Source organism: Coffea eugenioides, chromosome 11 (genome assembly GCF_003713205.1).
Source record: "Coffea eugenioides isolate CCC68of chromosome 11, Ceug_1.0, whole genome shotgun sequence".
NCBI classification, from domain to species: Eukaryota; Viridiplantae; Streptophyta; class Magnoliopsida; order Gentianales; family Rubiaceae; genus Coffea; species Coffea eugenioides.
This window is the reverse complement of record NC_040045.1, coordinates 49421048-49446604: the sequence shown is the minus strand read 5'-3', so window position 1 is coordinate 49446604 and position 25557 is coordinate 49421048. Positions and strand designations below refer to the sequence as shown.

The 25557-nt window shown below is 34.9% G+C and overlaps 2 protein-coding genes and 1 non-coding gene across 3 annotated transcripts; all 3 read left to right on the top strand.

Annotated features, from left to right (window-relative positions):
- Positions 1-2632: 2632 nt before the first annotated feature.
- TRNAD-GUC lies at positions 2633-2704 on the top strand. Its single transcript has one exon. It is a non-coding gene; the product is annotated as a tRNA-Asp (tRNA).
- A 2288-nt stretch (positions 2705-4992) lies between these two features.
- LOC113754324 lies at positions 4993-5646 on the top strand. Its single transcript, XM_027298707.1, has one exon. It carries the CDS (start codon positions 5124-5126, stop codon positions 5274-5276), a length of 153 nt encoding a protein of 50 aa, XP_027154508.1. The 5' UTR covers positions 4993-5123; the 3' UTR covers positions 5277-5646.
- Positions 5647-17761: 12115 nt separating this feature from the next.
- Positions 17762-21914, top strand: LOC113752815 (transcription factor DICHOTOMA-like). Its single transcript, XM_027296870.1, has 3 exons — positions 17762-18908; positions 19016-19097; positions 21806-21914. Exons 1-3 carry the CDS (start codon positions 17762-17764, stop codon positions 21912-21914), a joined length of 1338 nt encoding a protein of 445 aa, XP_027152671.1.
- Positions 21915-25557: the final 3643 nt, after the last annotated feature.

The following is a 25557-nucleotide window of genomic DNA, read 5'->3' as shown; positions in this document are numbered from 1 at the left end:
TTTAGTCGAACATGAAATATCAAAATATTTTGGCATATGATGAATGAATAGAAATATAGGAGAAAATTTGAGTATCAAAATAATTAAAATTGATAAATATTATTTGAACTCACATTTTTGTTAATCACACTTTTATTATTATTTTATCATATAGTTTTTATCTATTGTAAGAATACAATTAACAAAATATGGAGTATAAATAAAATTTTTCTTAAAATTTGTTATGAAAAAAATTCCATCTATGAAATCAACCCCCTATTTATTGTGATTTGAATAAAGATTTTTGAACCACTATTATGATGATACCCAAAAAGAAAAGAGAATAAACACAATATAAGTGCATTGCTATATTAATAGCAGTTTTAGTTGTAACTAAACCAAAAGCAGTCATAATACTTCCAGTACTTTAATAATGAAAAAAAGTTTAGAAAGCCACTAAGACATGGCACAATCTATAATATAAATAGCAAGTTTAGATAAAAATAGGAATTGCTACGTTTCATGATCTACATATACAAATTAGAACCGAGTCATTTTTTTATTACAAAAACATCTTCCTAATCAAAATTGAATTTTCTAACAATTTTTTTTATAAAGTCACGCTCTAAGCTAAAAGTCTCAATTATGACTTCCACCACCAATTACAATCCTTGTATGCTAACCCAATTGATACTACATCACTCGAGTAATTAAAAAACAAAAAAAAAATTAACATTAGTTTAAATACATACAAAATCTTATTGCATCCTTCAATTAAATTGAATAGACCATAAAGTAATTGCAAAAATGGGAGGAAAAGAAAGAAACAAAGAAAAACAGAGGTAAAGAATGCCTAGTTAGATTTATCCTAGTGGAAACATCGTTCGATATATCTTTTCTCCTAAAAAAAATACACAAAATTGTAGATAATTACAAAATGTAACCAAAAAACAAAGAGAAGGGAAAAATGTGAAGTAAGAAATCAAATCCTGGGAAGAGAAAAGAAAAAAATGAATTTTTATTTTATTCTTCATAGAAGATGACCAATGGTATAAAATGAATTCTAAGATCTTTTTACATAATTGAACATTTTACCTTTTTATCCATAATGAAATACCAAATTACAACGTCATCCTACAAATTTAACAAACAAATGCCAGTTAACAATAACACTATGATCGAAGAATGGAGCAAACATGAGACATTAGTGATGAAGAAAAAAAGGCAGAAAATAAAATGTAAAATGGGATAAAAAAATAATAAAGACTTTTCTTTGCTAAGTAGTTAATCATCTCAAAGGGGAAAAAAAAAAAGAACATGGCACCAATTTTAGTTAGATTAGTTTTTAAAAATAGAAATAAAAAAAAGCAAGGGATAACAGCAGCTGCTGCAAGATGAAGAAGAAGAGATGGAGTTGATTTTCTGAAGGGAAAAAATATTTTAATCATTTTGGCCAAATTGAATCAAAAAAGTGAAGGAAAATTTTAGCTAAAATGACCAAAATTCTAGTTGTAAAAAATATGTGCAATATATAAAAGTGAAGGAAAATTTTAGCTAAAATGACCAAAATTCTAGTTGTAAAAAATATGTGCAATATATATATATATATATATATATATAAAAGATGGGCTGTTATAGTAACTTGGCTTTCTTCTTATATAGAAGGTAGATGTTATTGCAAATTCTCTATTTTCTTGACAACAATAATGTCGATGCAATTTGGAAAAGGAAAAAGTTGCCAACAAAAGTTGGATGGCACCCTTAAGCTCGAAATCTGCTGCAATTTAAGTCCTATTGATAGGTAATTTCTTAAAAGTACTTGAACCTTTGGAGGCTGATGGATTGCCTTAGTTTTGAAATGGCTTAACCTCCCTTAAACTTATAGCCCGGTTAGACTGCATTTTTTTGTGAAGTTTTTGAAGAAAAATTATTGAACTAACAAATTTTTTTTAAGATGTGATGTGTACGAAGTAAAAAAGTGATTAAAACATATATAAAAAGAGTACTCATAAAAAAATGAAATGAAGATCCTTCAAAATATAACAATCCAAACAAGAATTTTTCTATCCCAAAAAATGATAATAAAAATAACATACTATCCTGATGATTATATACAAATACCCATATCCAAAATTATTAACTTTGATGTCTAGTACTAAAAGATGACGGTAGAATCTTTCAATAGTCTACACTACATTAAATCTTGAATAAAATTTTAGCAGATCAAAACCTGCGAGTAAACGATTCCTTTCTACAATTAATTAACTTTCGGAAAGATAATAGTAAGTCGGGGAAATTTCACGGACTCTTCCAAACGAGCCTTGAAAAATGTTTATAGGAAAGAAACACGGAGACGGAATGGAGCACAGTAATGTATTTGACTTTTTTTTTTTTTTTTTTTTTGGTCAAAACGATAGCTTTTTTCATATATAAGCACTTTAATCTGTACAATAATTGGACAAAGGTCCAGAGAAAAGGACAGACGTCCTACAAAATGCTCCAAGGACAGAAAAGGTACAGTAATGTATTTGACCGAAGGATGACTTTTGACCTTTTTTTATTTTTCGTGAAGTAGAAGCTCCAAGGTTCTAACTTGTTAAACAGGCTTTCTTCTCGTTCCTATGCATTGCATTGTGATGGCGGACATCAACTTGTCGTTGTAGTATAGTGGTAAGTATCCCCGCCTGTCACGCGGGAGACCCGGGTTCGATCCCCGGCAACGGCGAAACGTTTTTGGATTCCCTTTTTCTGCTGATTTCTACGCACTGCTCCTTGCCCAGCCCAACCAACATGAGGCCCAAATAACAGCATGTTCAAATGTAGGATGCTAGACGTTAGCCTGGCCACTAGTATCACGTTTCTGGCACATGGTCGACCCTATTCGCATTAGGCCCAACAAGAGAATATTCACATAAATAAGTCACTTTTTGTTTATTTTATAAACCTTAAAGAAGGAAATAAACAAATACTAAGAGGTCGTAGCTCCACTACAAGATTCATCCACCCCAGTACTGATAGCCATTGGTCAAATGAGATGGATCCTGCTCAGCTACAAATCCTACAATCGCCAATTAATTATATATTGCAGTACTCGAATCTCATAAGAGGGGAAGATACTCGGCAATTTGTGAAAGGGAAGCTGGGAAGGCGGCAAGTGTGAAGATTGTTTATCCGATTAAATGAACTTGACAGTCATTCATTTCCAGGAAGCCGGGGAGGGGCAGATTTTTTTTTTTCAGCGAGTCTATATATTCAGGCATTGGAACTTCATTTTATGGACCAGTCCAGATACGGAATCTCTTGATCTAATCAAAACAGAGGTTTTGCAAATCGTTTCACTTCTTACTAAGACGATCCTGGTGTCTGCAATTTATGTAAGACGCGGAAGTATTAGCAAAAGTCATCTAACGAGGGTCGAAGAACACAAAAAAAAAAAAATCCAGGTTGCTTTAGCTTTTCGAAACGCAGGCAGGAGACCATATCTGTCACGGGAGTATCAGTGCCAATGGTCCTCCTTGTGCGGTACAACGCTGTCTTTTTCTACTCTCAGATTATATATTACACTCAAAATTAGCAAGAACCAATTCGGCCCACCCTCTGTTAGTAATTCTCAGCGGTTTAAATAATGTTGTTATTTATCTGCTCTTGCTTTATATACAAATACGTAGTATAAAATTTAATTTTTAACTCTTCATTGTCTCCTTTGATGATCAAGGTTCCTTCTCTCGCCTCCTTTCCTTTACCATGCTTTTCTGTTATGGTGGTGAATATATTTCACTGACGAGTAACGCAGCTGACCTGTTTCTGCACAACAGATTGTAGTACTGAATTTTCTGGGGGCGAAAGCAACTAGTCGTTACAACATCTTACTAATACTATTGAACTACAGGGGACCAAATATTGCTCTGGTATTTAATATCAACAATCATAAATACGTTAGAATTACTGAATAAGATGGTGGTCAAACTTGATAGCCCAGTACCTAAATGTATTGCACTTCTCTTCCTATAAAAGCTGACAACAATTACTTATGAATTGTTGGCACTGGGCAAGACATGTAAGGGGTTGCCATGGTTTAATTAAACAGCTTGCTGACTTGGTTGAATAAAAGCAACCCTCCTGATTAATAATTGTAATGCTTATTTGTTTCAGCTAATGATCATATTTTATGATCCTAAATGTCATGTCTCCAGGCTGTCCCTCTACAAGAGTCCCTTTCTCAAATGTGAACTATTGTGGCAGGGGATGGATATGCGGCAGTGACTTAGATTCTCGATCGTTGAATAACTTGCTCGTGCACAACTGCATGTTAGACCATACCAATCCTGGACGAGCTGAAAAGAGAGGTGAAAGCACGAGGACACTGCAAAAACACACCCCTCTCTCGCTCCCGTCAAAAATAAAAGAGAAGAAGCGACAAGAGATAAATTAAGCGTTTTGCTTGCAAGACGAACTCTGTTTAGTCTTTTGCAGCGTCTTGATTCCAGTATTAGTTAAAGACAGTAAAATCCTTAATTCTCTTATTAATTCAAGAATGCAGAAAGATTGTGGTCGTGTTTGCCTTTGCCGATAGCCGGGGCGCACACATGATTCTGTAGTCATAATTTTTTTTTTTTTACTACTGAGCTGCCAGTAAACGTTGAAACCAATTTTTTTTTTTTTTTTTGGTGTTTTTTGGAGCCAAATGAAACTTTGAAGACAGGGCTACTTAAATTAATATTAGGATGTTATCCCTATGTCATTTATGGCCGACCAACCATCTCGTGGGATGATGTCCAAATTAATCTTCTTGTCAGATTAATAATCAATCTTGAACCAGAGGTTGAGGATGTGGCAGAGAGAGAGGAGAAGGAGATTCCAATTTCCAAGTGTTGTCATGTAGACGGGGCCCCTACAGGAATGCCTTGTTGCTTTGGACCACCCGGCCATCCTCTCCAGTCTCCTCCTCCTCTTCTATAAGAAGAAGGGCCATTTTGCCCACACCTCTGAAACACGACTGCTCGCCCCCCACCCTTTCATTCTCTCGAGTGTTTCTTGTATATTCTGCTAAAACAAAGATCATTGCACATTATCGATTCCTTAGTCTTTTTAATCCTTTATTTTCCATATTCACATTTCGATCAAGAAAGTCGTAGCCATCAAATATGGATGCCAAGATCAGCAAAGCAGCCGCTGGAGGATCTAAGAAGAAGTGGTCAAACACTCGCAGAAGACTTGGAAGATTTCTCAAAGAACAGAGAGGAAGGCTTTACATAGTGAGAAGATGCGTTGTCATGCTTCTATGCTGGCATGAGTGAAGTTCCTGAAGATTGAAGAAGGGATCTCATGGTCTCTTTCACTGACAAACATTCTTCATCCAAAATTGACTGTAAATACTTACTGGCAAATAGACTCCATCTTCTAGAGTTGTACGTTAAGCTAATCTAGCCTTTAGGCATTAGTATAGATGCTACCTTACTTTAGCTTGTCGTATCTTGCATGGAGAACAGGGAGAGTTTTCAAGACTCTTACTCTTAACCGATTGACATTAAGATTATGTCAAGCAGAGATGCGAGAAAGCACCAATTGCAGTCTTCTTTTCTTATCCTTTTCCTGGCTCCATGCAACTTGCAAGCAGATTAAGCTGTACAGAGAAATGTATTAATTAGTACACCTAGTCTTGAAGTCCACGAGGCATTATTATTGTTATTATTATTATTGTTACTACTGCTTGCATATATGATAAAAAAAAAAAAATTTCGATTTTTGTGCCTATTTTTCTGTAGGTTTCAAGTTTTGTAGTTTTTATTTTTATTTTTTTGGTTTTACTTTTTCCTTCTAGTGAGTCTTTCTTTTGGTGAAGAGAGGAGAGCTGAGAAGGGTTATATTATTCATGGGATGACTCTTGCAGGGGTACAGTGATACGTACAATTGCAAGACTGTTGAATTACTTTTCGAAGCATGGCTACTTACTGCGGAAGCAGTGTGAATAGTAGTGTAGTACAATTACTCCACAGAAAAACAATAATGAAGTACTTGTCCCGTATAGATTTATATTCATATTTTCTGTTCCCCTAATTAAAATTTCGCGACTTCTTTTATTTTTTCTCCATCCTCAGCTCTATTGCGGGATACGGGTAAGAATTCCAGAACACCTGCAAGAGTGGCCTGTGCTGTTGATCTTTTCATGCAGCAATCCATGATCAACCATCACTGCTAGCTTTACTTAGTCTGTCATTTCCTGACTGGCTAAGGAGGACGCCTGCATCCTATTCCACTTGCAGAGCCACTAGAAAAAAATTTGCCAATATTATTGTGAAGGATGCCACCATAATCAACGAAAATGGACACTGCTTGTGAATTTGGATTTGCTCAAGTTTTGTTATTCTGCTCCATGACTACAGGCCAAGAAGCTCAACCTACTCGAGTTTTAATCTTCCGTATTATGATTGAGAAGGCGTGTCTGAATTAATTCATTTGTTGGACTTAGAATCCTAATCGCACCCAACTGTACTAAAAAAGTGTCACTTACTGCACTAGTATTTCCAACCTTCACCCTTCACCTGGTTGCGAGTAAGTTTGAAAAGTCATTTTTTATCAATATTTTTTATATATGTATATATTTTTTATAAATATATTTTTTAATCATTATTTTATCTCGCATGTATTTAATCATTACATTATTTTTTTATAAAAAAAAATTCAAAAAATTGCAATGCAGACGGGAGTATTGCTGAGGGTTTGTCTATCCCCTGGGCTAGTGTTAGTAACACAAACGTACAATTTTCCGTGAACTGGAAGCGGCTATTCTTGACTAGACTGGCCACCGCTCTGAGATGTGATGATGGTACGCCAATCATTTATTAGTTCTTAGTTCTCCCTTCTCACCCGGAAAACTTAAAAGAGAAATAAAATAAAAATCATTTTTCAGTAAGACCAGAATTAATGATCATTTGTGTGAAGAGTCGTCGGCGTGGGTCAGCTCCCCAAGACTCCCCAAAAGCTTTAGAGCACGTGTGAGTAGTCGTGGACTATGATCATGTCACTGACGAGACTGAATCCTACTAGTAGTAGTACTACTATTTCGATCAGGTACTCTCCAAAAGATAAAATGACAAATCGAAACCGAATCTTTGAGCTCAAAATTAGCTGGAAATGATCTTATTGATCGCGATGGGGTAAAACTGGCTTATCTTCCGCATGGGGATTTCGGCTCCAGTTGTGTTCTTTCCTCAGTATACACCTTCCGCAAAATTTTAGTAGGCATTTGGAGCGAGGGAGATGGCAAAAAAATTTGAAATTCTCTCAAATTTCTCTAGGTTGTATAAGTGAGCTAGGAAGTATTTAGAGTTGTAATTTACCACTTGTTTGTGTTCATATATATTCAGATAATTAGTGGACTGAAGAACTAAATACCTTCTAAATAATTCAAATAATGTAAGAAAAATTATCGAGAAAACCTTGATCTAATGATTAAGGTTGAAATTCTAAAAATTAGAGATATTAGATTTTAATCCCTCTGCAGCCTCTTCGCTTCTTAAATTTAACATGTGCTGAAATTTTTTTTTTAAAGAATCTAAAAGAAGTTCTAAAATCTTCAAAAATTTGGCCTAATTTCTTAATCCAAACACCGCCTAGCATTTTGAAGTTCGTTAGATGCCCTATGGGCCTTCGAAAAGTTTTGAAACTTCTCTAGTATAATTCTAGGTTTGGTATTCAGTGTTGTTAGCTGATCGGGTAATTCCCAAACTAGAAGGTTCAAATTCTGCTCACACTTTTATATGAGTTTTAGGTTCACATCGAGTTCAACATAAACTCATAATTGAGTTCACAATTATAGATGATATGTATTTAATAATTATGAATTACTATAAAATTATATATATATAAATTATTAATCTTTTATGTTATAATTTGTACACTTATAAGTTTTATATACAAACATATAATTATACTTATATACATGCGGGAGTATAAACCTAGTAAGGTTCGAACTTGATTCATATTTAATTCAAATCAATATTCATATCCCAAACTCTGCCCAACTCAATTAAAAATTAGATTTAGTGGACTTTTTTCTCAGACCGAACACACCAGGCTCACAGGATGGTTCAACCCTATTGATAGTCCTCATTCAAGAAAGTGAAGTGCAAATGACACTCACATTGGGGCGCAAAATGTAGGGCCTGTTTGGCGCTTGAGTTTTTACTCAAGTTTGTTTTATACTAGTTTTTTACCAACTTTATCTACAGTAACCTAAACAAATTTCTCATGAGCAGTTTTTTACCTACACACTTCAAAATACCAAAAAAAAAAAAAAAAAAAAAATGCCCTTTTCTTCTTCTTCCTTCTCCATCCAAACCTACCACCACCTCCGCTGTCGGTTTCGGCACTGATCACCTCTGTCGATGCCGGTCTTTCTTTTTTTTTTTTTCCTTTCTCCCTCTTCCCCTCTTCCTTCCTCACCATCCTCCCCTTTTTTTTCTCCCACTTCCTCTCCCACCACCCTTCCTTTCTCTCTCTGGCCGATCTGGTCGCAAGACCAGATCACACCGCAGGAGGGTGAGGGTGGCGGGGGAGAGGGAAAATTGCAAAAAAAAAAAAAAGTTTTTGTTGCTGCTTTGTCTGGCAAGAGAAGGAGAGGAAAGGGAAAGGGAAAGGGAAAATTGGAAAAAAAAAAGTTTATGTTGTTGCTTCATTTGCCAGGGGGACGGAGAGTTGGCGAGTGGGGGAAGGGGAAGGGGAGAGAGGGAGGGAGAGGGAGAATAGGGGTAGCAGGGGAAGGAAGGGGAAGGGGAGAGGAGAGGGAGAAGAGCGGTGGCAGGGGAGGGAGAGGGAGAGGTGGCGGGCAGGGGAGGGGGAGAGAAAAAAAGGGAAAAAAAAGTTTTCTTTTGCTGCTTCAATGGCAGTTTCGGGAGAGGGAAAGGGGAGGGGGCGAGAGAAGAAGCAGGAAAGGAGGAAAGAAAAGAAAAAAAAAAGAAAAAAGAGAATAAAAGAAAGAAAATAAAAAGAATAAAAAGTTTTTCATCTTACAAAAGTTTTTCTATAACTTTTACGGTGAATTACAGTAAAATTTTAGATAAACACTCAAAAAACTTACTTGCTAAACCGGCGTAGTTAGACCAAACAAAAAAAATATCATTCTGATTTAAGTATTTTACCTCCGGTGCCAACTTAGTTGCCACCAGATGTTTTGGGGAAAAAAAGGTTTTGACGGTCAATGGAAGCTTTGCTGCAATCACGTGCGCAAGGCCCACCATGAATTTGACGTTTCACGTAATCTCCAAGCAAAGCGTGAGACAATGGGACCTTTCACTTGCCCCATATTTGAAATGTTTGGGCTTAAGCCCGTAAGCACAAAGTCCCACAAATCACTATCTCCTGCTCCATATCATGCGCACATGAGATCAACGCGTCCGCTCCGTCCATCACTCCCTCACGTTAAGACCAGTAAATTAAGTCCAGTTGTATTTACCCAAAGCAAAAAGGGGAAAAAAAGGTTAATTGTTAATTAACTTTAGTTCTCATAAAAATACAACTATGACCAACACAAAACAAGCTTGCATTATTTTACGTATGCATTCCTAGACAAAAGAAAGCAAATACTCCCAGTTTGGGAGTTTTTTTTTTTAACTAAGTTTTGGGAATTCTTTCAATATTCTGGGGTCATATATGAGGACTTGAAGAAAAATGATATGAGTTTTTGAATCCTTTCTAATTTCTAAGATGGAGTCCTTTTCATGTTCCCAGCCTTCGAATTTAAATCCAAGTCCGAGAGAAGCCACGTTTTTCCATGCAAAAGTTGTTACTTAGTTCAATTCTTCAAATAAATTCTATGTTGAAGCACCCACTATGTGGGAAAAAAAAATGCAAAGTAGTGGTCATATCGACCTCTTATAAAGTCTTGTCCATATTTCTTTTTTCCAAAAAAAAAAAGAAAAAGACAAAAGAAGGAATATACATATTTTCTTGTTTAATGACCCACAACTCATCATTGGCTATAAATACGTTATTATGGTATCCGAAGGACCTTACAAACTTTTAGTTAATCATGCTCTAAGTATACATACATACATATATATATATATATTTTTGTCCCCTTCACGACACGTACTTGGGGCGGGGCTTGCAAGGTGGAAGGTGAGTTAAAAAAAAAAAAATCAATCATTTGTAACCGCAGCATAGGTCTAACCCAATTGAAGTAGTACCGGCTACAGAATGGGTTTCTGGTCTGCGCTTGGTCCTTGGGTTAGCAATTGTGTCTACTTATTTGAGGCCCAAGATGCTGACAGTGTTGGTCAGATGCCCATTTCATACCAGGCAGCCCAAAGTTGGAAAATGTGACAGTACAAATCTCCAATCTTTATTTTGCAGGATAATTGCATAAACCTCCTCTAAGGTTTCTAACACTTGCACTGACCTCCCCTGTGGTTTGAAAAATTGCACTGACCTCTCCTGAACTTACTAATCCTTTGCAAATTCAGTCCAAATTATTAAAATATTGTTTTAGAGAGGGAAATTAGAATTTTGTATCAGATTTGCCCTTTGTACTACATGTCTAATGAATGACAAAATGAGCGCTTACCTAATCCACTGAATATTCACACCTATATATGTCATGCTATCATACAAATTTTCAATTACGTGAAAGAATTTTATTTTACATATACCGTATTTTCTTCTAAAAATGAAATGGGTTCTTAATTTTTAGGTTACTTGGATTTTAATTTAAAAATGTGGAAGAAAAATTTTCTTTTTGGTAAAGAATTGAGCCTTTCAACCAACTAATCAATATTGAGAGGAAAAAAAAATTCAAACATCTTTGACTGTGTGTGTAACTGTTACCACAAAACTGATACGAAAAAATAAATTGGTGCACTATTCATCGGTCAAAGGTCTAAAAATTAATTTGAGGTTCTCTCCCTAATGAAAAGAATAAGGGAAATTGCTCCTGAAGAAATCGAAGCCTCACTGCCCGTCATTGTTTTATTTTACCAAAGCAGGAACTATAGTCATCCTATAGCATGAACTATTTCTCGCTAATTGTAGTGGGCTTCTGAAATTGGGCGAGAAGTTTGAAAGTACTTTGCTTGATTATACACTCTACCGATAAATTTTGGAGTCCTCGCTGAAAGTTTCGTAGCTATTGCTCAATTTTTGTTGCAGTGCATAATATGAAAAGTACTTTTGAATTCAAATGAAATTGTTAAATTAACACTACGTCAAGGATGCTTCTATGGTCTTAATAAGGTATGGTAATGCTAATTTATTACTCCCTCCATCTAGGCATGGCTATGGTTCCATTTGGAACCGGGAACCAAACCGGAACCGGACCAGAACCGGAACCAAAACCATGGAACCAGAACCGTGGTAGAACCTTGGATAAAGGTTCCGGTTCTGGTTCTCTAAAAAATAGAACCAGAACCAGAACCAGAACCAGAACCGCTAAAAATAATTAATATAAGTAGTGAGATAATTCAAAAAAAATAGTTGTGTTTAATAGGTTTTAAGAAAGTTTAAATTTTATGGACTTTCTATATATTTTATTAATTATTTAATTCTTTCTATTCATCTAATATCTATCATTATAATTTGTAAGTATTAAATTATTACTTACAATTTTCTTTTTGCTTATTTGCTATCAAATGACAAGTTTTGATGGTAGTAGCTCATCCTCAAAATCAAGCAAGCAAAAAAATATTTTTTGCAATATTTCTTCAAATGGAATCTTCAACATTGATGATTGTCCAACTCAAGAAAGTCGACACATAACAACCATTTGATAGTGTAATGTATTTTTAAATTTGACAATGTAATGTACTTTTCATAAAATTTATATTATCTATTTATTACTTCTTACTTTGTAGAATAATAATAAAATTAAAATATGATCTTTATTTTGTATTTATTTTTTTACATTTTATTTGAAATTTTAAATATATTGTTATATTCATATTAAAATTAGTAAGGATAAGGAATTAAATAAAATTGTATACAACCATACGGAACCGAAAACTAGAACCATAAGGAACCAAAATCAGAACTATGCGGTTCTGGTTCTACCTCTTTGAAGAACCATAATCGAAGGTTCTGGAACCAGAACAAGAACCATCTTATATGGTGCGGTTCTGGTTCTACCTCTTTGAAGAATCAGAACCGGCGGTTCCGGAACCGTGGCCATGCCTACCTCCATCTCATTGAAAGTGTCATATTTTTCGATTTTGGGATGTCTCAAAAGATTTGTCTCAAATCTTTGTACTCTCAAATATTTAATTTTTGTTAAATACAAAACCTACCAGTTTCCCTTTCGTAAAAATATTAATGTAACACTTTTTCAATTTTAGTTACAAACATTTATATATTTAACATAAATTAAATGATTCAAAATAAAATGCCCATAAAAATCCAATACTTTACTCATCTAATGGATGAAAGCCATAAAGAATTAATACTTTATGGGTTTTTTTTTTAAATATTTAATTTATATTAAATAGATAACCTACCGATTTCCTTTTTGTAAGAATATTATTGTAACACTTTTTGAATTTTACTTACAAACATTGATATATTTATCGTAAATTAAATGTTTGAAAGTAAAATACCCATAAGAGTCGGTATTTTAAATAGGTAATGCGTATTTGCCCATAAACTACACCCCTTAAAGTTTATTAATTGTTAATTGATTTGTAGTATTTTGTCATTCATTGGACATGTAGCACAAAGGGCAAATCTGGTACAAAATTCTAATTTTCCTCTCTAAAACAATATTTTAATCGTTTGGACTGAATTTGCAAAGAATTAGTAAGTTCAGGGGAGGTTAGTGCAATTTTTCAAACCACAGGGGAGGTTTCTGCATTTATCCCTTATTTTGCCTGGATAAAGAAGCGGAAATTAAATGATTGTAAAATGTCAGGAATTTTCTTTTTGGTAATAATAAAATGTCAGGAATTCAAGATAAGTGGATAAACTCGTCAACAGGAGACCGCCAAAAAAATGTTTGAACTACACAGAAATGTTACACACAATTAACTCATCGTGTAAATCATTAGGGCTAGTAAGTACAATTGAGGAGGAACGAAAAGGGCGTGAAAAGGGGTGGGGGATTGGGTGCAAGTTGGGGCTCATTGCCCCGTAACTAGAATCTTTATGCCTAGTAGCATCTTGGCAGCGAACGAACCAACTTAAGATTAGAAAGTAATGGTATTGAACAGGGATAATTTCATAAAGCTCCCTTGAGGTTTTTGACTATTTCACTGATCTTCCTTTAAATTTTAAAAATTATACTAATCTCCCTTAAATTTTATTATCTTGTAACATCTAAATCTAACCAACAATTTAAAAGTAATATTAGAATAGAAAAGATAATATAATTTTACCATTACCCTTCATCTACTAGAATATTTAATTAATCTAATATCTGTTCAAACATTAAAAAACACTAGCATTTATTATTTATCATCGGAGATAAAATCACATATGGTATCAAAACTAGTATATTATTCTACATATTTTACTTAATGTAAGATCTAAATTGCTTTTTTAGTTACAAACTCATTGGCAAACGTGATCAACGACAAATAATCAAAAAACCTGTAACCAAAAATTACAAAGCATGAATTTTAATACTATAAAAATCTCAACAATTAATTTTAATATGTTGACAAGAATATTTATGATGTTAAAGTTTGTTCTCTGTAATATTTTGATTGCAAATTTTTTGATTATTTGTTGTTGATTACGTTTGATAATGGGTATGTAACTAACAAGAGTAATTTGAATATTGTATTAAGTGACAAAAATAAAATGATAAAGTACTATTTTTTGATGCTATATTAGATTTGATCCTTAATGACAAACATTAATTTTAGTGCATTTCTTTACTATGTGGTTTAAGATTAAATTAATTAAATAATGTAATATATGAGAGACAATAATGGAATCATATGAGTGTGTCTGGATAACCATGATTTGGAAAAAAAATTATTTATTTATATCACAAACACAATTTCCAATATATCTTTTTATCTTCTCAATCATCTTATTATCTTATATACATCGTATCACAAAAAGCGTTAAAATAATTATTTCAAATAATCTTCTATCCAAACACACTCTCTCCTAATATCAATTTTCAATTATCAACTGCACCTAAATGTTACAAGATAATTAATCACAAGGAAAGTTAGTGTAATTCTTGAAACTCGAAGGGATGCCAGTAAAATAGTCAAAAACCTCATGGGAGGTTTTTGAAATTATCCCTATTCCAAATAGTGTAGTGAAATAATGATGGTTCTAAAGACGCAAGGATAACGAGCCTCTATTAGTGGAGGGAAATAATGATGGTACTAGCTAACAAATAGTAGTATAAGTAAAGACATAAAGATAATGAGCCTCCTATTGGGGTAGTGAAATAATGATGGTACTAGATATAAGTAAAGACATAAAGCTAATGAGCAGGTCCAGCTTGACTTTGAACGGTGGAATGACTCTTCTGGAGCAGCTGACACATTTTTCCTACTACTGCTGTACTGTATGACAATTGCTGATCGTTTATTTTATTTTATTTTCACAACACTCCGCAAGGTTAGACGTCTGAGAATTGTTCTGGTAAATCAAACAGGTTGGCGATTTCCAGATTCCCGTAATGTCCTTCTCGTTCGTAGGCTATTACGTTAACCTGAGGGCTGAGCCGCTGAGGGATCTCATTTTAGACAAGACGAGATACACCACAACGCACAGGAAACTCGGTTAAAAGAAAGTCCAAATATTTGTCCAACGCTTCCTCTTTTTAAACCTTTGGACGTTAGCTAGGGTTTATGGAACAAGGCTGCGGTGACATACAACATGGTAAGGACTAATGCGCAATATACAAAGTTGTTATATTGAAAATCCAATCAGGTTTTCGGAAGTATGAGAAGTTTTAGAATTTGTTCTTACTATCAGCTGCTAAAAATTCCTTTCTTTTTTTTCTTGGTTTAATCGTTTCTGACCAACTCTGGAAGATGTCGTTCAAAATGGCATATAATAGCTACATATTTTTCCTCAAAAAAAAAAAAAAAACTATTTATCATCAGATCAACTTCGTCTCCTCCAATACTGGGAAGCAAATAAAAATTGAGACCAACGATGACAATCGCCTACGAGTATCTTCAAGGTCCCTAAATGATCACAAAGTTGTTTATAGCAGTGCGCCACAGCTTAGACAGTAGCCGAAAAAGTCTTGATAGCAGCGCACCACAATTTAGACGGTAGCCCAAAAAAGTTTTGATCTAGTGGTTAAAATTGGGATCTAAAAGATTAGGATTCTATGTTCAAATCCTCTTTTTGTTCCCCGCTTGTTAAATTCCTAAAATGACTTGCAGAAAGTTGTTCATTTAGCAAGATTCGAGAAACTATCAAGTCACACCTGGTTAACGGGACTAGGAAGGCCAGAATATATGCTAATCTTAATAAGGAGGTTGCAAGCGTTGGGTATTGTTTTGAAAATGTGAAATTTAACTAAACCAATGAGTGCTGTTGTTAGAAAAATTCATGCAAAATTACGAAGTATAAACCTGAAAACCATTCTTATGAGAAAACGTCAAAACGCATCCCACTTTTGGGTCGAAAGGTATAGGTGTTTGTACATCCTCGGTTAAGAACTACTAAGAGATATCTCTATTTGATAGGGGTACATCATATATGGACTACCAGTAATATCCAAGACTCCAAATACTCCATCAAGATAATACAAGCTAGCTCTTAGCTTACCTGTACGGAAAGACACTACGGCTCACTCACTTAAGGTCTCAGGTCTTACATATTGATAGATGAGTACATGAAAAAGGAGAGAAAAAGACCTGTATGCCAGTTCAAACAGGAATTAATTACAGAAGATGTGTCAAAGCATATCGCTAAAGCAGAAAACAGCAGCGGTTGTGAAGATGTTGAATGATTCAGAAGGCAATACTTTATGAAGATGTTGAATGCTTCCGAAGGCAACGGACAAGTAGTAATTTGTCGTTTGCTTTGAGATCTTCGACAATACGTGGAGCCTCCTTGCACAGTTACAGGAACAGCCCCAGGATTGTGCCTTGTACTGTTGATGCATGGTCGACCGTCAGGCCCACGACGTACAGCTCAAGGACATGGAAACCCTACGAGGACCATTTGTTGTTGGTGCACGTTTACTGTTAAGATATGTATCTTGTATATTAGGAGTCAACATGGTGATATTTACCTTGACTGACTCAATCAATTAGTGATTAGATCAGATTAGATTAGACATTAGTTGTGTATATTTTGTAAAAATATCTGCGTTCATTGTATCTTTATTATGTTCCTTTCTGTTCTTGTGTATTATTATGTATCTGTTGTATATCTGTGTGTTTTTTTTTTCCTTTTTAACTATTGTCATCTAAGAGGTTTGGATTTAAACCCACTTTTTTGTTTTTTTTTTAAAAAATTTTTCTTGACATTCTTGTTTTCTTCGCTAGAGTTTCTTGTTCCGAAGTGACACAGGACCTTGTAGTGATTTGGATTTTGCGCTCCCACTCATCTGCATGCAACACAGATTATACACAGGGGAAGTAGCCATTTTTCTGCAATTGAAGAAATTACATACATATGGCGAAGTAATATTATGTGTCAAAGAAAATTCTATGACAAAATTTGGACTCAAGCATTAAGAAGCTGGTCTTGATATTGAGAAACAATAATATTGAATATGACAAAAGCGAAGAGACCATTTGTTTGCGTACTCAACTATGATAAATTTCTTTCCTGTCTATAGCCATTTGCGTAATCATCTTTCTTTTTTATGCTTTTTTGGGGCAAATTTTCTCTTCTCATTGATCAGCAAATTGAGTGCATACAAGGAATACAAAGACTTCAAACACTACATTAGGATGGAACTATACTATACACATATTATATTGATCAGTATTCTATACAACAGTCATCATCTGAAGCAACTATGATGCAGGTCAAGCTCCTTGACTAAGTCCCAATTTGCTCTCTGTTTATATGAATCTTCCTCCATCCAGCAATGAAATCATGACAAGGCACCAGTTAATCATAGGTAAGGTTCGATTTATTGTGCAGTTAAATTTTCATAAATATATAGAAACACCAGGATCCACTATTAAACTTCGGACATTCTTTGAAAACGAATTGAATTTCATTTGTACATACATATTTTTTTTTTAAAATTGATCCATATCTATCAACACAATTGAATTCGACTATATAAATCTTCAACAAATAATTGACCATCTATAATAATCACACGTGATTCAGAAAGGAAAATATTATTTATACTCCCATTTTTGTTATTCACACTCCTACTATCATTTTAGTCATATATTTTTTATTTATCAAACTATAGGATGAGATACAAAAAAAAAATAGTGTGCAATTATGCTAAAATAGGGTACAAAAATATTTCCCATATAGAAATTGGTCGGAAATTTTGCTAAAAACAGAACGGAAGGAAAAATTGCTAATTGCCCCTATTTTATTCCCCAAATGGAATCACTTATCAACGTGACAGGCGACACTGACCCCTCTCCAACACTTCCCACTCAGCACATGGATTCTGAATCCCCTTTCCGTCATTTGCCTTCAATAATACCACTTTCCTAACCCTAGCCCTAGACAAAAAACAGATTTCTAACACAGATATGTATTCTCAAGCTGATGAATGCCTAAGTTCATGGAGCCTGCTAATCATAAGTATTGTATCTCTGAGAATCTTGAGGTGACTGTTGAGTGTTGGTAGGATTGCTAGCTAACTGATCGCCCAATACTAAAAAGAAACAAAAAAATGTTCTCTTCTGGCAGTGAGATTACACATTTTGCACAGCTTTCACCATACCTGTACCCTCCCTCCTCCACCACCTCCTCCTCTACTTCCAGTACCCTCGGCCTCAATGGCAATAATGAAGCATTTCTTCTTCTTCATCACCAGGATCTGCTCTCTCATTACCTTGCTGTAGCGCCCATGATCGAAACTGCCAACACGATGACGACTCCCACTTCAACCAAGAAGACAACTACTGCATCGACCACCAACCCACAAATATCTAGTGCTACTCCTCTCCACACACGTTATAGAAGGAAGCAACCGGCGAAAAGGGATCGGCACAGCAAGATTTGTACAGCCCAAGGTCCAAGGGATAGGAGAGTTAGGCTGTCCATGGACATTGCTCGAAAGTTTTTCGGTCTTCAAGACTTGCTAGGCTATGATAAAGCAAGCCAAACTCTAGATTGGCTGCTCACCAAGTCAAAAGCTGCCATTAAGGAACTACTTGACATGAAGGATACTGATCATGATGCAAATGCAAAGTGTCTATGCTTTTGGTCTGAAGCAGGCAATGTTGTGGCTGCAGGAACAAACACTAAAGAAGATGAATCAAAGAAGACAGCTTCCAAGAGGAAGAGAAAGAAGACTAATCAAGCCAAAAATCCAAAGATGGTTGCATTAAGTAAACTTGTAAAAGAGTCTAGGGCAAAGGCGAGAGCAAGAGCTAGGGAAAGAACAAGAGAAAAAATTTCCCTGAGGAAGCTGAGTATTGACCAGAAGTCACCTGATCTAATCCCCCTCAGTCCAGACCATACAAAGCCTGCAGCTTGGAGCCAAATTGGCACTTGCAAAACTAAAGACTCCAGCATGCTTGGTACGATCTCCTCCTTGAAGTTGAATGCAAGTATCCAAGAGGATGATGGATTTTTCTGTTTTAATCCTCGAGCCGGCGCAATAGGCGCGGAAGAAATATCTCAAGACTCCCCAAGGATCATAAGAAAGCCGAAGCCTTCTTCGATCCTAGGTTTTCAGAGAAACCTCATTCTCTCCAAAGAAGCAAGTCCAAATTTCGACAGCTGGTCACTTGTTACGAATGGAAATTGGGGCATTAGTAGCAGCATGACATCTTCTAGCTTATGTGCTGTTACCAACACGAGTTCAACAAAAGGTAACTCAGAATACCCATTAAGAATAATATGGAAGTAAAGTTGTGTACACACTCAATTACCACTTTAATGTTGATCTTTTCCTTCATCCCCATAAATCTTTTTGTAGTACTTCAATTTTGCGGGAAGCCTTCCGAGGACAAAAGCAACAACAATCAAGTTCCATGTGGCAGGCAGATTCATAGATCCACGTAAGTCTTGTAATTCTCCTTCAATTTATATTTTGGGGGGTTCAGTTTGAAACTCCAGAACCCTGTAATCTTGAAGGTGAAATTTTCTTTTGATCTTCTTTGTATTCCTGAGCGGATATTTCTTTGTCTGTACTGCACGTTCATGATCCGTTTCTCCATATCTGGAATTTTTTTCCTAATTTTTTCTTGTTTTCTTTTCTTTTCTTTTCTTTTTTTTGGATATAATTTGCTATGTGAAAGTAGCCAGTCTAAACATGGAAAGTTTTGTTACCACGTCAATTCAGAACTTCCTTTTCCTTTTAATGAGCATTTAACTAATTTGGCCAACCTTTGTTTGTCATCGGAATCACATCACCTAATTCTGCCAAAAATTGAAGTTGTTGCGGGCATCCCTCTTTCACAAATATAACTCAATAAGCTAATCCATCAACATATATAACTCATGTTTTGATTGATGAAGCAGAAGTTGAGCTATTTGACACCCCCAACTATTTTCTGAACTTTCATAACTGTGACTGGCTTTCATGTTATCCACAAGTTTCCGTGTAAATACGAGTTTATACTAAAAGAAGCTCAAAGAATTTGGCCATAAGTCTTATAAAGTGAAATTTAAGTTTTTCCTTTCTTTGACTTGTTATTTAGAACTTCTCCTTTAATGTTCATTTTCTACACCAAAAAAAATTTATAAAAAAAAAAGATGCCAGAAATCGCTAGATGTGCGTGATATAGTATATGGGCAAGGGCATTATTTTGTCTTCATTTTTGTATTCCCGGACACTTGTACAGGGATGGCTCAAAAATTGTATTTCGGCTTGGGAGTATATCCTAATTTGAACTTCACGAATCCTGGTGTTGGAATTTGGTTGTACTAGTGTTATCTCCTTTCTTCTTTTTTTTTCTTTATCCTAATTTGAAATTGTATTTCGGCTTGGGAGTATGGTCTCCTTTCTTTAAAAAGAAGAGGCAGTTGTATTTTTTATTTTGTCTTCATATCCCAAGCTCTTCTAGAATTTTATGCTGATTTAGTAGTATAGGGTTGTGCAACGTAATCAAAAGCAGAAAGCTACCAATCCAGGTTGAAAACCTAAATCTGATTTTTTTTTGGTGAAAACCTAAATGTGATGTGGTTTTTCAAACTAAATTTCGGGGAAAAAAAAAAACGAGTCTCTGTGTGTGCGTGTAGACACGTATACATGCTACAAACAAGTACTAGGAAAAATTGTCTAACGAAAATTATGCCAGGGAGGAAAACCATGGAAAAACTTGTTTACAATCTTAAATTTATGCAAACTTTTGCTAGAATTTGTTGCTTTCAAGGAAGAACGTTTCATAGAGTGCAATGGTTGGATATCACATTTTTTCTACCGTACTTGCTAGTTTATCTAAAAACCTGCATGATGACATCTGAAAATTTGACACCATAGCAATAGGCTATCAACGTTTACCTCCGGTGAAGAAACTATTGATGTAATTTATCTCCTTTTTTTTTTTCTACTTTGTTTTTGGTGTTGCCTTTTTCTGCAGTAGAGAAAGAGAAATTAGAAATGCGGCCTGTCAAGCGTTTAATACCCATGTTATTAGAAAGTGAACTTTTAGGTTTTAGTAATTCTCCCCCCTGTAAACTCTTTCAATTCACAGATAAATTTCTTCGTTTTTCAGGTAGCTAGATGTCCAAGTTTGCGCCCGGTAGTTCTTCTCTAGGGCATTTAATTTTAAAATCAGATTTGGGGTTTTTTCTTGTTTACATTTTTTACTTCTCTACTTTTTAAGTTTTAACTCATTTTTTTTTATTGAGAAGTCAGATTCTCAAAAACAGCTATGGCTACTGGCAACTGGCAAGAACAGTGTCTGAATTTACAAAACTTTTAGACAAAAACACCATGTCAATAGCTAAACAACTTTTTAAAATGATCATTTTTTCTTGTACCCCTTAAAAAGCGGAATTAAATGACAATAGGCCCTAATTAGTATCCGTCTTGTAGATTTTGAATGAACGGAAATGAGAACGTGATCCAACATTGATTGAGGATTAAACTTCCAAGCATGCTGGAGCAACCACAAGACACCATATTTCGTGAGTTCTGAGATTACTCTTTATCAAGTTCTCGGACATTCAAGATTCCTGTTACTTCTTAACCATGTAAAAGAAGCTTCCACCAAGAAATCCTGTGGATACTATATAGCATGTCAAGCCATCTGCTAAACCCTAGAAAAAGGAGCGGTGAAAACTTAGTATATCTTTTGATATATCTACAAGTCCCTGTCTATGGATGCTTCTGCCTTTGATAAAACAGCACCGGAAAGGGTTTAATCCCGCACAACGTATTTAGTCGATTAATGGTCAAATTAATGTTTGCGTGTGGTTGTCGAGTTTGGTACTACAGAAATTCACATACTATGAAGAATATACACTGATAAAATATTCTTGCAGTCAAAGGTTTCCTGGACAGCTGGGCTTGATAGTTGAGATCCATTTGCAGAGACATCACAAACATCCGGGCAATGTACTCAAATACAACTAAACAAAGCTTCAACAAGGAAACCTAGAAACATCTAACTAAATGCAAGCAAACCATACTGTGACCAATCTTGAGAAGAAATCACGTTAGCTAAGGAAAATCGATCCAAAAGAAATCTGAGATAAAGTTCAACTTACGCGGAGTTGGAAAGGTATTGTCATGCATCCGAGATCAATATGTCAAATGCAGTGTTGATCTCGACGGCTCAGCAAGATACTGTGCAGCCAATAGTACTGCTGTTGTGGAGTCCGCCGGGAGAACACGGAATTGTAGACGCTTTTTTTCTTATAATATGTGAAACTAGTACTGAGAAGATGAAACTAAAGAAGGAACATCTGTAACAACAGAATTCGAAGCTGTCTAGGGTAGTAACAGTAACTTCACCGCCGTAAAACCTTATAAGTACCATCGCACCCTGTCCAATTATATATATAAGCTTCAACAAGATTTAATGCAGCTGATGAGTAGTGAAGGTGAATAGACATGTATTGAGAAATAGACAAGTCTTCAAATATGGAAAGAACAAATGCTGCTTTCAAAATTGACTATTCGTGGTGAATGCTAATAGTAACAGACAGCAAAAGCCCACAAGAGATCTCTCTCTAGTTGTCTGATGTTGAGGGTAGTAGAACTTCTTTTTTCTCCTTCTTCTTTATTTTTTAAAAAAATTTGTATTTCCAAGTATAGTGAGATGTTGGATCGTTTTCAGAGTAGTTACTATGTACTGGTAGTATTGGTTACCTGGAAACAAGTGCGAAATCAGAGGTGTGGCTACTGGCAGGCAACTGGCTAGGTTTCTTTTCTTTCTTTGTTTGCGTGATGGAGTGGAGTTGAACAGTAGGAAGTCGCAGTATCATCAGCCCATATCAGTATGGTGATAATGGTACTTCGACTCGGACAAACTCCCTGTTTTTGCTGTGATTCATTAACACAACTAAGTCTATAATACTGCTACTGGTAAGTGGTAACCAGTATCAACATAAGGAAATGTATTACCAGTACTCCTTGCCAGTATCAACATAAAAGAAATGTATCAACCACTTACCAGTATCAACATAAAGAAATGTATTACCAGTGCTCCTTTTGTCCCAGTTATTTTGTCAAATTTCACGAATCCACTTTTTAAAAAAACAATGGTTTGATTGTAATGTTTGTACTTCATTTTATAATCTTATCTCGACAAATTCAAAATTTGAATTTGAACGGTAGTATACATATTATTAAAGGAGAGACAATATTGGAAGAAGAGACTAAAAGGTGCCTTAATTTTCTCAATATGACAAATATTTTGGGACATTTCAAATTAGAAAGTGCGATATTTTAAATTGGATGGAAGGAGCACTATATTTTATATATAATACTACAACTTTTCCTATTTTTTATATGGGACGAAAGGAGTACTATATTTTATATATAATAATACTACTTTTTCTATTCTTTTTTTTTTTTGTCGATACGATAGTTTCCTATACTATGGGGAGGGGGAGGGCCTGAAAAGGTCCTGGGGTAATTCGGAGGGGACTGAACCACCACCGGATTAGACAGATGCACTACGTACCGGCCTGAATTTTTTAAGCAAAGCACATTTAATTGTGGCAAATTGTGGGAGGCAAGGGTTTACCCACCAAGTCTTAATGCATTGGTGGTGGCTCGTGGTTGCTACTTTTCCTATTCTGCTAAAGAAAAAATTCAGGCCTTATTTGGATTGTAGTTTTTCACAGAAAAATTTTTACATTTTTCATGAACACGTTTTTTAATTATTTTTTATCTTACATATATAAAATTGCTACAGTACATTTTTTTTTAAATAAAAATTCCTAAAAATGGCAATCTAAAGGGAACATCAGTATTCGTGCAGCATTACACACATTTTCTTAAGCAACAGCAACAAGAATAATTGGGGAAGGTGGGGACACAAGATCCAGTGTTTCCTTCCATACATCTATAATTATCTATTATGCACGAACTAGCAATATTGTACTTCTGGCTTCACATACCAAAACAAGAAGGAAAAAAAATGAAAATATGGTTTGAGCTTTTACTGAGTTGTATATTTAAGAGTTTTGTTTTTCTCTAGGTATTAATAAAACTTTAAACTTGTCCCATACCAATTGTATAGGTCATTTAATCAATTGACCAATTTGTTTCGCAAATGTAATATTGTGGTTGAAAGTGCCAACTGACCTTTAAGCACCAAGCAATAGTGAGTATGTTTGAATATAATTTTTTTTAAAATATTCTTTTATTTACATCATAAATATTGTATTTCAATCACTTTTTATATTTCTAACTATTTTTTCGTCATATCGTATATATTACATTATAAAGAGTGTTACAATATTTATTCTAAATAATTTTTCAAATAATACTCTATTCAAACACACCCAGTATGATTACGTTTCGTTTATTTAAACATTGAAGATAGAAAACCCCAAGAACAAAATAAAGAAAAGTAAGAGAATTAAGGAGATGACTCATGTATAAAAAACTGATAGTTTTGTAACATTCGTATGTACCAACGACACTTCAAGCAATGGAGACGTAAATACAATAACAAAAAAACTTAACAAATGCCAACCTCATAACATATATTCATGTGTTTGGATAGTTGATTATTTGAGATAACTTTTTAAAAAAATATTGTATTATTTTTTAATGTGATATATGTAAAATAAAATGGTTGTCAAAAAATGTATTGATGATACAAATAAATAAATTTTTGCAAATAAATCACTATCCAAACTAGCCAATTTATAATATTAATATTGTTTAGATAGTTGAAAAATGTGCTGATTATTATTTTTTCAGACAACGATAATATTTGTATAACCTAATCTATCCTATTCTATATGGAGAAAGAGTTTCAAGAGACTGTGTAAGAGTCTAACAGATATACAAACCTGATTAGATTAAACAGGTGTTCTAATATCTCTTTTGAATTTTTTTCAAAAGCAAGTGGTGCCAATGTACAGTTGCACTGGTCAGTAGACAACGATGAATATTGGTCAGTACTGAGAACTTGAAGATCGAAGGATACACATTCCGATGGAACAAGAAGATGTCATTCCCGGACCAACTTTGCTCACGTTTGAAGCGCATATTTCTCGTTTCCAGACGAAATTGAATTTTTCTAAGCAGCACCAGTAACTTATATGTTTCCTTAAAAAAATCTAAAAATTAAGTAATTAAACTGCATAGGAATACAATTTTTGGTCCCGTGCAAGCTGCAATGTCAGAATGTACTTGTGAAGTAGAACAGAGATCAAATCAAATCTCTTATTTTATGCAATGGTGTCGGTACGGAAGGATTTAAATTAAATAGCAAGGCACATAGCTCTTCTGAGTTCTGACGGAGTACGTTTCCTTTACTAGCTTATTGACCTGGGCTAATAGAAGATACTGCATTTTTTTTTTACGAAAAAAAAAAAAGAAGATGCTTCATCACTTGGTATCATTAAGTTGATCTTATTGAACTAGCTTTTTTTTTTTCCTTTTTTTTTAAACCCCCCACCTTTTCCCGCGCCTTTTTCACCTTCAACTATAAGACGTAAAAGCCCCCGCGTGAATGGTCCAACGGTAGCACCTCCCAACGGTGACCAATAGGTCCCAAGTTCGAGTCTCTGCTCCGCTGGATTCCTCCGCGCACATATCGTGCTTGGGCCGGGTTGGAGCGCCTGGCCGGACCACAGGGGATTAGTCGGGCCCCGTAAGGATTGATCGGGACACCCCTGTGTAAACAAAAAAAAAAAAAAAAAACTACAAGACGTAAAATTCGAAATTTGAACTTGATGGTAGAAAAAAACTCTAAAAATCCTTGTCTGACCATTGGATTTATTAAACTAGCCTTAAAAAGTATGCGTTAAAACTTAAAATTGTAGCTACATTATTGCCCGTGATAGAGCCACATTCAAGTGTAGGTAGGCAATTGCACCCTCCCCAAC